The sequence below is a fragment of the Camelus dromedarius genome, chromosome 24 (genome assembly GCF_036321535.1).
Source record: "Camelus dromedarius isolate mCamDro1 chromosome 24, mCamDro1.pat, whole genome shotgun sequence".
NCBI lineage: Eukaryota > Metazoa > Chordata > Mammalia > Artiodactyla > Camelidae > Camelus > Camelus dromedarius.
The window spans coordinates 7,263,921-7,275,315 of record NC_087459.1 but is presented as its reverse complement, the minus strand read 5'-3'; the positions used below and the strand labels follow the sequence as shown (position 1 = coordinate 7,275,315).

The 11,395-nt window shown below is 63.7% G+C and overlaps 2 protein-coding genes across 3 annotated transcripts; one reads left to right on the top strand and one right to left on the bottom strand.

Annotated features, from left to right (window-relative positions):
- Positions 1 to 336: 336 nt before the first annotated feature.
- PRR35 (proline rich 35) lies at positions 337 to 6,358 on the bottom strand. 2 transcript variants are annotated; one of them, XM_031447442.2, is made up of 3 exons: positions 5,609 to 6,358; positions 1,399 to 2,507; positions 337 to 1,145 (listed from the first exon to the last, which is right to left on the bottom strand). In XM_031447442.2, the coding sequence occupies exons 2-3, from the start codon at positions 2,466 to 2,468 to the stop codon at positions 551 to 553; spliced, it is 1,665 nt and encodes a 554-aa protein (XP_031303302.1). In that variant the 5' UTR covers positions 2,469 to 2,507; positions 5,609 to 6,358; the 3' UTR covers positions 337 to 550. The 2 variants fall into 2 exon arrangements, with proteins under 2 accessions (XP_031303302.1, XP_064334336.1); XM_064478266.1 differs by lacking the exon at positions 5,609 to 6,358 and adding an exon at positions 2,686 to 3,315.
- On the top strand, positions 5,004 to 5,657 carry LOC135319258 (proline-rich protein HaeIII subfamily 1-like). Its single transcript, XM_064478763.1, has one exon. It carries the CDS (start codon positions 5,004 to 5,006, stop codon positions 5,655 to 5,657), a length of 654 nt encoding a protein of 217 aa, XP_064334833.1.
- Positions 6,359 to 11,395: the final 5,037 nt, after the last annotated feature.

Sequence of the window (11,395 nt, the reverse complement as noted above, 5' to 3'; positions counted from 1 at the left end):
ATGTGGGGGGCACTGTTTCACCACAGGGGGAGCAGCCTCCCACATGAATCAGATATTAGGACTGCCTTGCCAGACGCGGGGGCTGGAGGCTTTCCTAGAGGCCCCCACCCACCCCCCATATGCAGAAACACAGGCCTGACCAGCTCCTAGACCATGCACACCTGCCTCTGTACCCCTCCTTGCCCTGTCCCCTCCATGGAAAGCCCCCACTCTCTCCCCAGACTTCGGCCCCCCCAGGAGGTCCCAGTCTACAAGAGGAGGCTGAGGACACTGCCCTCTATGTCCCATCTGGGGACATTTCCACGGAGGAAGCAGCAAGGGAAGGAGGCCCAGACAGAGTGTGTGAAGGTGGTTTCTATTTTAATGTCCACACTGTGATCAGTAAAGAGCTGTGACTCTCTGCTGTGCCTGTGTGGCCCCAGACAGGCGAGGTCACAGCAGGTGGGGTCTATCCATGGGCATGCTGGGACAGGTAACGGGGCCAGGTGGTGGGCACAGGGTTAGAAGGGCCCCTGTCCCTTAAAGACAGAGGTGGCAGCAGGAACTGTGGTCAGACCTCAGCACCTGGGGGGCTCTGCAGGCCAGGGACAGCCTCGGAGGGCCAGGAGCCCCTGGCCCCGATACGGGTACCCCAGCTGCCAGGAATGACAGGGTCCTCTGGGGCCTGGAGAGGGAGACCGGGGGGGTGGACACTGGAGTCAGCCTCGCACTTGGTGGTATGGCCAGACAGAGGCTGGGTGGCCAGCGTGCTGGGTGGCTCAGGGGTCCCCAGCTCTGGCTGTCCCCAGGCCCCCTCAGGCACCTTGGTGGATGCCCGTTTCACAGAGAGGTCGAGGGGTGTGTCAGGTGGCCACGCGGCCCGCTCCAGTGCCTGGTGGATGGTGAGCAGCTCCCGGCGGATCTTCCCCAACTGCTCCCTCAGAGGCCGTGGGGCCAGGCCCTCAGTAGGCGCCAACTGGCCCAGGAACCGCTCTACCCTGGCACAGTCGCCAAGGGCCAGAGTCAGGTCCTCACCCACATGCCCAGGGCCCCCCAGCACGAGGCCCAGCGGTTGCTGGGGGAGAGGGGTCTCAGGGCCAGGGTTCTTGAGGTCACCTGGCTCCTTGTCCTCGGGCCAGAACATGATGGAGGGGCCGGCCTGCAGACTGGAGGTGGGTAGGAGCCAGTCAGGAGGCTGGGCTGCCCTCTTCCCCCTCACGCGCGAGTCTAGTCTATTGCCCTGGCCTACAGCCTGGGAACCCCAAAAGGAAGGACAGGCTGGCTCTTTGGTCTCAGTCTCTGCTCTGTGGCCTGAAGCCCGTACTCCTGGTGATTGAGTTCCAGCCAGGGGCCCAGCCTCCCGCCCAGTCCTCCTCCCACTTCCCCTCACACCCCCATGACTGGGCCCCTAGTACCCACCTGCTGTGGGAATTGAACTTCAGCCTGCTGCAGGGGGCCTTCGGGGGCTCCGGCCTGCCTCCCAGGGGCAGTCTCCTCTTGGGGTCACTCTGGGCAGCTCTCTCCAGCTCCCCCTCCTGCCCTGGGCCCCTGAGAGCACCACCAGGCCAGGACCCACCCAGCCCAGGTATCGGTGCCTTCAGCAACATAGAGGCCAGAGTCCCGGGGGGCCCTTTGTGGGGGGCAGGGGGCTTGGCCAGGGCAGTCTTGCCCGCCGGCAGCCCCAGGGTGTGCTCGAGGAGCAGGGGGTAGTACAGGCGAGGGACCAGGGCTGGGCGCTCCGGGGGCTGTGGGGCAGGGAAGGCAGCGGCCGGGGGCAGCAGGGGGCTGGCTGAGGCCAGGAAGGGCATGTGGGCTGCAGCAGCCAGGGAGGGCCCCAGGTAGGAAAAGAGGCCAGGGCCGAGAGGGTAGTTGACACCCAGCAGGGACAGGTGGAGGCTCTGGGCCTCCGGGAACTCACTGGGGGTTGGGGGTGGGTAGCAGGGGACGCTGCTCTCAGGGCCCCCAGCAGCCGTGTCCACCACGGCCGCGCTCCTTGATCCCTCACCCGGCCCTGGCTTCCACGACTCGGCCAGGAGACCACTGAGGCCCACACTCTTTGGAGTGTCCCTGACTTCAGGGGGTGGTGTCCCTGGGGACCCCTCAGCCCTTGGCCTGGGGCCCCCGACACGGCGGCGCAGGGAAAGGACATCGGGGACAATGAGGTCGGGTGTGGCAGGAGCATCCAGGAGCCGCGCTCCTCGTGGCCGGCTGCCGGGGTGTGTGGGGTCAGAGGCGCAGTCCGGGGTGGGTGCACGTGGCCGGGGCGCAGTCGGGGCGTGGTCCAGCAGGAGTGAGAGGGAGTCCTTGCAGAGGCTGTACTTCATGTGGTTGTAGAGATGCGACTTCTCCAGGCAGGTGAAGGGGCACTGAAAGCACTTATAGTTGTACGGTTTGCCCCAGGGCCGCGGGATGTAGTGCGGCTTCTTGGGCTTCCGCGCCCGGGCCCGTGCGCCGGGGCCCAGGCGGCATGAGCCTGCCTCTCTGGACATGACAGCCTGCTAGTGGGCTGGCCCTGGCACCATGGCGACCTGCGGAGGGGGGCTTCGGTCAGCACTGGCTGCTCTGACCAACGCCCCCTCCCCTCTGTCACAGCTCCAAGGATAAGAGCTGGGACACTGTCACCCCTTGGCCCTCGGGCTCCCTGGCTTTGGCATGCGCAGCCCCGGCCTGGAACAGCCTCCCCGCCTCCCTCCTAGTTCATCTCACCTGCACTTGTAGGGTCAGCAGACGTGGTGGATAAAAACACAGGATGCCCAGTCAAATCCAACACAGGCAAATAGCAAATACTTTTTTAGTATAAGTCTGGCCTAGCTAGTATTTGGAATGTACACTAAAAATGTATTTGTTGTTTATCTGAAATTTAGGTTTACTTGATTGATGGAGCCTATACACACCTTGCCCCCCAGGCCTGGCCAGCCCCCAGGAGGCTCATTCCTGGGGTGATTCCATCCATGCCCATTGCCCCCACACCATCAGAGCTTGAGTCTCCATCTACCCAACAGGCATTTGGAGAGTGACGGGAAGAAGCCAAGTATGACCAGATTCCTTCCTAGGGGACACAGCCCTTCCTTGTCTTAGTTCCTCCAGAGACCCATGCCCGTGTGGGAACAGAGATAAAAGCCATGAGATGAGAGACCAGCAGATGCTCTAAGAGCCTGATTAACAATGTGAGTTCTGCTCCGCAGGGCGTCAGGTGGGCACTGAGGTCTCAGAGGGGGCCAGCCTCACGTGGGCCAGTCCAGGCTGGGGGGCGTGGATGTCCCAACACGGCCCCATGGCACAGCCACCTGCTCAGCCTGGCTCCATCTGGGTGGCTGCAGGCATGTCAGCGGCCAAGCCTGCAGCGCCCCAGCTTGGCCAAGACCCTCCTCTCCCCACGCCCCACACAATCGCTCAAGACGCTCTCCATCTGGGTTGCCACCTGGGCCATCCACCGCCCCAGTGCGTGTCTTAGCTGGGTGCTCGGTGAGTGTGTGCACACAAGCATGCAGGGCTTCCAAAGAGCCCTCACATGGTGCCTGGAGGGACCACCTCTGCATGGCTGGGCTGACACGAAACAGAGAACAGGGTGGGCCACCAAAATGCAAGGGGCCCGAGCACATGTACACATGAGGCTCACACCCCACTCAGAGGGGCAAGGTCAGTGCACACATGCATGCACTCAGCACAGCACGCACACACCCCCAACCCCAGAACACACACAATCACAGCCACTCATAGTTGTGGACACACATACACTCGCCCTGCTACCCAGGGCTCAGGGATTGCCAGTGGGCTGAGCAGGGCAGGGCTGGGGCAGCTGGACATTAGGAGCAGGCCATCTTCCCTGTTGGTTTTTGGGCTCTGCACACAGCAGGCAGTCGTGTCTGCTGCCCCCAAACACTGGGTAGGCACCTCCATTAATGGAAACGGCCAGAGGGGTGGAGAGGACTGCCCATCTGAATGGACCCTGCAGAGGGGAGGTTGGCATGGCTGTGGCCAGGGTGTGGAGGGTAGCACAAGCAGAGCTTAACTGACCGGCTTGTGAATGAATGTCTGTATCTGGGAGGGGACGGGGCTCTGAGAGGTGTGCAGGGGTTGAGAGGACGGGGCTGGGGCCAAGAAAGGAACTGCGGCTCTCCAAGGAGCTGCAGGCACTCACTGGACATGACGATGGGTGCAGAGGCAGGCTCCCTCCCCGCTCCCTACCCCCCCAAGATACAGATGACAAATGGGTGTGTGAGATCTGGAGACAGAGGCGGCTGTGCTGGGACCATCGATCACCCAGCCCTGGGAGCCACACAGCTGTGCTGCCTGGTGCCACCACCCACCCCACCTCCCAGCCGAGCCCCTGGACTGGGGGGGGGGGCTCCTCCTAAGCCTCTGGACTAAGGAAGCAAAGGGCTCTCCCTGTGCCCCCTTTTCAGATCAGTCACCTGGTTGCGGGGTTGTGGGGGGGGGCTTGGTTGGGAGCCATCTCAGCAGCTGCTGACTCCCCGGACACCCAGAGGATGCCTGGCCCCAGCCCAGCATGCTTGTGCACAAGCAGAAGATACCCCCAGACACCAGCACACACCCCCACACACCCAAAGGCACATTCATTCGCACACGTGTCCCAACCCGTGACTAGGTGCATGCTCCCAGGGTGGCCTGCACCCCCAGTGTGCCTGCCCAAACACTTGGTTCCACTATCCTTTCCCTGTCTGGGAGAGAACTAGTGACTGGCCAGGAGCCGAAGGCCCCATCCCAGGGTGGGAGAGGGGGCACCCATCTCCTGGAGCCACCACCAGCCACCGGGGGATTATTGCTCACCCTTCCCTGCTGGCTCCCTTGGGACTTGGGGACTTGGGGATCATCCCACAGGATGTGGTGCAGAGGAGGTGACCAGGCTCCTTGGCAGAAGTCGCGACCCCAACCTCCCTTCCCAACTGCTTTATCCTCCCCAACCTCGCTGGGGAGGGCGCCCTCCCACGGGGATGGGGCTGCTGTGCCCAAATGGTCCCGGTGCGTGAAGCCTGGACGCCGCGAGGTGGGGGACACTGAGGATGGAGCTGACCCGCCCGCGCCCCGATAATCCTAGCTTCCCGCCGCCCCCGCGCCCCTTGCGCCCAGCCCGGCCCCACGCAGCCCTTAAACTTCGTCTGACGCGCGCCCGCCCGCCCTACCTGCGCCCCGGGTGGAGCGGAGCGGACAGCGCCCGGGTAAGTCTGCGCGTGGCCGCAGGACCGGCGGGAACTTCCCGCTCCGCCCCGCCTGGCGCCCGTCCCCGCCCGGCGCCCGCCGCGACCCGGCACCCCGCGGGACCCGCACAGGCTCTCGGGGCCGCAACTCGGACTCCCGCAGGGGAAATTGAGGAGCAGCCCCCGCGGGGTCTGCGGTCACTCACTCGGCAGCGAGTCCCCGAAGCGTCAGCCACGGACCGCGTCCCCCCGACGCCGACTCGCACCTACCGAAGTTGGCGGCAGGAGCGGCCGCGCTTGCGCCACGGCGTCGGGCTCCGGGGGGCGCAGCGACCTCCAACCCGGGCTCGCGGGGGGAGGGGGGTGCGGGAAAGCCAACAGCCGTCTCCCCTCCGCCACCTCAGGTGTCCCCTGCCCCAGTCTCTTCCCGTCTACTGCCCACTGTCTCACCCCATCCCCCGCGCACTCACCGGCCTTGCGCGCTCGGGACCCGCTCAGCAATACCCGCAGCTCCCGTAACTCATGGATGGAATGGTGGCCGGTGACATCGGTGGCACCACCCGAGCAGGGCAAGGATGGGCGGCGGCGCGGAGGAGCCCGGAGTGGAGACGCAGGTGTGCGGCCGAATGAGGGGCGCCTGGCACGGTCTCCGCCCCCATTGCCTGCAGGCTGCCGCGGGGGTGCAGCAGAGGTGGTCAGGTCTCCCGGGGTCCACACAGCGGTGTGATGGGGTGTCATTGGCCGAGGGCTCAGGGAGTGGGGACGTCAGCACTCATCTGTCAGGCTGAGGGCTGAGCCCCAGGACAGGGGGTCTTTGGGGAGCAGAGCCAGCCTAGGGAAAGCTGCAGCCCAGCCCAGAAGGGTACAGAGTTTGGCTCCTGGAGGGCTGGAGCCTGGTGCATACAGTGGAGCACATCTACTTCCCTGGGCAGGACTTGCCTCCAGTGCCCTTCCCTGTTCTCCAAACAGGAGGCTGAATGGGTCTGCATCCCAGACCCCTGCCCTGCCCACTGACAGCCACTGGCTCAGGAAGGGAGGGTCACATGCACTTACTTCCCCTTTCTGGAAGCATTACCCTGTAGCAATCACTCCTTACTCCCCTGCAGGTGCCCAAGGAAGGCTGCTGGGCTGGACGCTGCACCACTCATCTCCACCAGCTGTCCCTCCTGGGAGGACCAGGGGTGAATGAGGTGGGGACAGAGAAAGGGCTTCATGGCCAGAGCTGCTCCCAGCCCCACGTCCCAGGGTACCAGGTTCCATGTTGATCCCCAAGCTGTCCAAACTTAACAGTCTGGGGTCCCACTTCTCAGCTGGATCCTAGCAGAAGTTTGTCTGACCAGCCAGTTCCATTCCAGACTTGGACACAGACACGTAGGACAGGACAGTTGGGTTTCTCAGGGAATTTCTGCCTTTGTTTAGGGTAAGGTGCCTTAACCCACAGATGTGTGGTGTGCCACCGCGGGCTTGGGACAGGGTCTGCCATTGGAGGGGTGCGTGCTGCTCCCAGCTCACTCCGTGGAGGCACAGAGGGCCCCACGAGGGTCCACTTGGCTTTCCTTGCAGGCTCAGCTACAGGTTCCTGGGGTATCCCAGCTCAGTTTGTGGAGCAGGGGCACTCTGGGGAAGGAAGGAGTACCCTGCAGGGATCCAAGGGGTGGGGAACACTGGGTCCACAGTCTTTCATCTCCTGGGCCCTGTGAGCCTGGCCTTGGTCTCCCCATCTGTGCTGGAAGGTGACAAGTCACAGCCTAGTTGTTGGAGTTATGGTCAACCATGACGGGTGTCTGTAAGGAGCAGGACACCGTGGTTCTGGAGACATCCAGTGCAAGGACACTGAAGTGAGGGTGACTACCCAGTGTCACCTTCCCTGATACAAGCGGGGGAGCCCCACTTCTCCCCATCAAGTCCCTGGGGCAGGGCACAGCGCCCCAGCCTTTTCCTCTCCACCCGCCTGGCCTGGCCCAGCTGACCAGCTGACCGTGCAGGCTGCTTGAGGCCAGGAGACAGCTTGAGCAGTCGTGACGCCAGCAGCCCTGTGGAGAGTGGGGGCCGGGAGTTCTGCTCCTTCTGCCCACGAACCCCACTCCGGACATATTCAGCCAGGCCTGGGCCCCTTGTCTTGGGCACTGCTCACTCTGAGACAGTGGGGGTGGGGGGTCCCAGGGACGGCTCTGGGATTCCTGGCCCTGACTTCTGCCCCTTCTGAGGGCCTGGGAGAGGCCATGCTGCCAACATGGGGGGTGGGCTGGTTGGAGGCCATTGCCATCTTCTAGGGGAAGGAAGGGGCTGGATTGGGAAGCCCTTGTTCTGGGCACCCCAGCCTCTCAGCATGTGGAGAGGACAGCCAGTGAAGCCAGGTAACCAAGGAGCCCTGGGGAGGGGGAGGGGGCCAGGACTCTGGGCCTTGGGAAAAGCAGAAGTCCAGGGAGGACAGCTCAGCAGCAGCTGTGGAGGCAGCCCCTGTGGATAGGCCTTTCCAGAAGTTCAAGTGGGAGGAACTCAGCAGCCAAGGAGACTCATGACCTGGGGAGTGTCTGGGCTTCCAGGTGGGGTATTGCTGGGAGTGCAGGGGGCCCTGAGCTTGCTCCTGGGGTCCCAAGATCTCTGCTGTGGCTGCAACCTAATGGCTTACACATGGGGGTGGAGTCAGGTCAGCTCATCGGTGCACTGATGACATCCCACCATCCGTGGCCAAGCGAGGCTGGGACAGCAGTGCCAGCCCCTGGTGCCCCATGCTCTCTGCCTGAGGCACTCCTAGGCACATCTGCTCCTTCACAGCTGGCACAAGTTGTGCCCGAGGCCTGTCCCACTTTCCACCCGAAAAGGAGTGGTAGTAGTCATGACCCGCCTGCTGGGACCCGCCCCCGACATGTTGGGATGAGCATGGGCCCAGGGAGGTAGCCCCTGCCCCCTGAGGTGGTGTCAGGAAGCCTCATGTTTTGGGGCTTGGTCCCTATTTGGTCCTGAGCCCTGAGAACACTGCCCATACTCCCTGGACCTCAGTCCCCTCGTCTGCAGATTGGCTGGTGGCAGATTTGGTCTCTGGGTGCTTCTGGCACCAGTGGGATCCTAGGGAGCAGCCTTCTCTCCTCAGCTGGTCCTGGTGCAGGCAGCCCCTCCCTCTGCCCCCAGCCATAGGCATCTCAGCCATTAACCTCCTCTGCCCGCTTACCCACGGCCTCCTGCCTGTCACCTCCATTAATGCCAGTACTTGTGTGCCAGGGGCACGGTTGGCAGGACGGACAGTGGGCACAGGGAAGGTAGGGAACAGTGGCGCAGTGCCTGGAGCAGGCCTGTCTCATCCCCTCAGTGTCCACAGATAGCCCTCACCAGGACAGGTGTAGGAGGTCGGCCAGCCTCTGCATGCCCAGTGGGTAGAGGGATAGGGTGTTGAGCCCCTAGACAGAGTCTCAGAGCCCTTGGGAGGGGTCAGTACCAAGCAGGATGATGGCCATGGCTCATATTCACCCTGAGACACATGGTAGCCCGCAGAGGGTCTGAGCCCCACCCCTAGCCCCAGGCAAGAGCACGGGCTGTCCTAGGCACTTCCTCCTCCTTGCCCATTCAAGGTAGCCTCAGGGACACCGATCTTGTTCAAAGTGGGCAGGGCCATACCTGAGGGCCCTGGACACCAGTCTGAGTCTTGTGACCCTGAGAGCTCTGGGAAGCCATAGCAGGTTCACAGCAGGTTTGTGAGGGAGCAGTGGAGCCAGAGTGATGAGGCTGGGTGACTGTATGGTCAGGGCTGCAAGGAGGTTTGGGGGAGCCCCCTTACTATAGACCTGTGAGGATGGGCAGAGTGTGGCCCACGGGGGCACACGCAAGGCCCAGGGATTCTCCAGGGAATGTTTGAGGGTCTGCCCAAGCTGGCCCAGGGACGTGCAGTGGGCAGGCTCACATGGAGGGAGAGGGCATCCATCTTGGAGGCTCCTGGCACCCCAGGAGAAGGCCCCTGTCTGACTGCTGGGTGGCTGACCCCTGCCTAGTGACCCCAGCCTGCCCCATATCTGTTCACTGTAGTCCCTCCCCACAACTAGCTCCCTCCTTTGGGACCCCCACCTGCTATCCCAAACCATCCCCCACAATGTGCTCCACCTCAGGACCTGTGTGATCATCGGACACCCCTGGGGCAAGGTGTGGTGTGACCCTCTTCGCCTTAGACCCTGGGACAGACGGGCTCCAGGATGCTCTCTGGAGGCACCAAGGGGCTGCAGTGGGAGTGAGCTCCCCATCGTGGGAGGCATGCAAGCTAGGGGCAGGGGACTTTCAAATCACTGAGGGAGCAGCCTGGCCAGGCGGGTGGGAGGAGCGGCTCAGGCCACGGAGCCCCCACCCAGCTTCAGAGCTGCACTAGCCGAGCAGCGCCCGGGGCCGACAGCAACCATATGCTGGAAAAGGAGCTGTGTGCGTCCCTCTGCGGCCCCGGGGGCCCGGCCTTCCTGGGCCTGTCACAGGCGATTTTCCCTGCCTGAGTGGCAGGCCGGCCAGCGGGCGGGGGCTGCGGAGCCGCTCTAGGTCCATCAGCACTGGTCCTGCCACTCGGGGAGATGCAGGTGCTGGGCCTGGAGCGTGAGACCACCGATATCCCACTGGACGCTTGCCCACTGTGGTCATCCCCATCCAGGTCAAGGTCGGGGGCCCTGAGAGGAGCCCTGGCCAGCAGGCGGGACCGGCCTGCTGCTCCATTGTGGGCAGGTGCCTGGAGCAGGCGGGAGAGTCAGCCCAAGCGCCCAGAGCCCAGAGCTGAGCGGGGAGGCGGGAGGCCGCGGCTAATTTGTACACTAAGTGCTTCTGACAGGGTTGCCTCACAAGTGAGAACACACCACTACTTGCCTCAGGAAGGCTGCGGCCAATGGGTGGGCAACCAGGCGGCCTGGGTGAGGGGCTGGAAGAGGGACAGTAGGGGGAGCTGCCCAGCAGAGGGCCTGGCAGAGATGGGGAGGGGGCCAGGGACATGGGAAGGGGAAGGTGGGGATGAGACAGGGAGAGAAGTGGGCTCAGGACCAGGAGCCCCAGTGGTCAGAGGGTCAGAGACGCAGTGGGCAGTAGGCTGAGCAGGGAGCCAGGGCCACAGTGCAGAGGTGGCTCGCCCTTGTCCGCTTCTGACACCTGGCCTGGGCCCAGGTGCCACCCTGTGATGGCCAAGGGCATGGGGGACAAAGTCCCCTCTCAGGCTGGCTCCCCCATCCTCTCCTCACAGGAGCTACCTCCCCAGGAGCCCCCGACCCTGGCCAGGCCCCTACCTCCACCCTGGCCAGCACTTCCCATGAGCTTTCACGTCCTGACAAAGCATCCCACCTGCAGGTCCCTGACTCCTGACACTTTGTACTCTTTGGGGTTGGGGGCTCCTGGCCCTCATTTCCCTCAGCCCCTCCCTGATGGAGCAGGGGTGGGGAGAGGGTGCTGGCTGGGGCAAGCTGGGCTCTGCAGGCCAGTTGACGGGGTGGGCATGCAGCCCCATCCCACTGTGGAGACCCCTGCCTGGCTGCACAAGGATGTTAGGCACCTGCTGTCAAATTTCACTTCCTCGGCCTTCCTGGGGCTGGAGGAATGCAAGTCCAGTCTGCCCAGGAGGCCCCAGGGGTGGTGGAGCCAGCTCTATGACGACATGGGGGTGCACACGGCTGTCCCTGCAACCCCCACTCCTGGGACAAGGTCCAGTGTGGCCAGCGCAGCCGTGGTGGAGGAAGGCGGGCGTTTACGGGCGCCGAGGTGAGATGTGTTGTGGCAGCTCCCCTGCTGCCCGAGGCCCGCCCGGAGCGAACACTGCTGGTGGCTTTAATTGCTTTCACATTCGATAGGCTGGCCTGTGACAGGCCTCTTACACCCACCAAGCGGCCTCTGCACCCTAGCTCCCCTCTCAGCAGCCCTCCGTCCAGGGAGACCAGCTTCTGCTGTGGATCCTGCCCAGGTGCCCAGGCTGAGACTGTCAACTGCGTGCCCAGCCTCGGCTACCACCTGTGCAACAAGGACGGCAGGGAAGGGGCACGCAGACCAACTTTTCTCTCCACACAGCCCCTTGCTCTATCTGCTTCTCTGAATGACGCTGATGGATTCAGACAGGCCCTCCGAACGCAGGTGTCTCTCTGGGAAAAGCTGCGCATGCATACAGTCTGTCTGCGTGGGGCTGAGGCCTTGTGGGGACCAGTCTGCCAACCATCGTGAGGTCTGGCCTGAGCCTTCCCGCACTCCATCCTTCCTGGGGCACAGGCAGCTAGTGAGCAGGGTGTCCCTCAAGGCTCCCTGTGGGGCTGACC

What these genes read in the sequence shown, in the direction of transcription:
- LOC135319258 (XM_064478763.1), top strand. Translation starts at nt 5,004, where the DNA reads ATGGAGCTGACCCGCCCGCGCCCCGATAATCCTAGCTTCCCGCCGCCC.
- PRR35 (XM_031447442.2), bottom strand. Translation starts at nt 2,468, where the DNA reads ATGTCCAGAGAGGCAGGCTCATGCCGCCTGGGCCCCGGCGCACGGGCC. An exon ending in AAGTTCAATTCCCACAGCAG is followed by an intron (nt 1,146 to 1,398) that starts GTGGGTACTAGG and finishes ACCCACCTCCAG; the next exon opens with TCTGCAGGCCGGCCCCTCCA.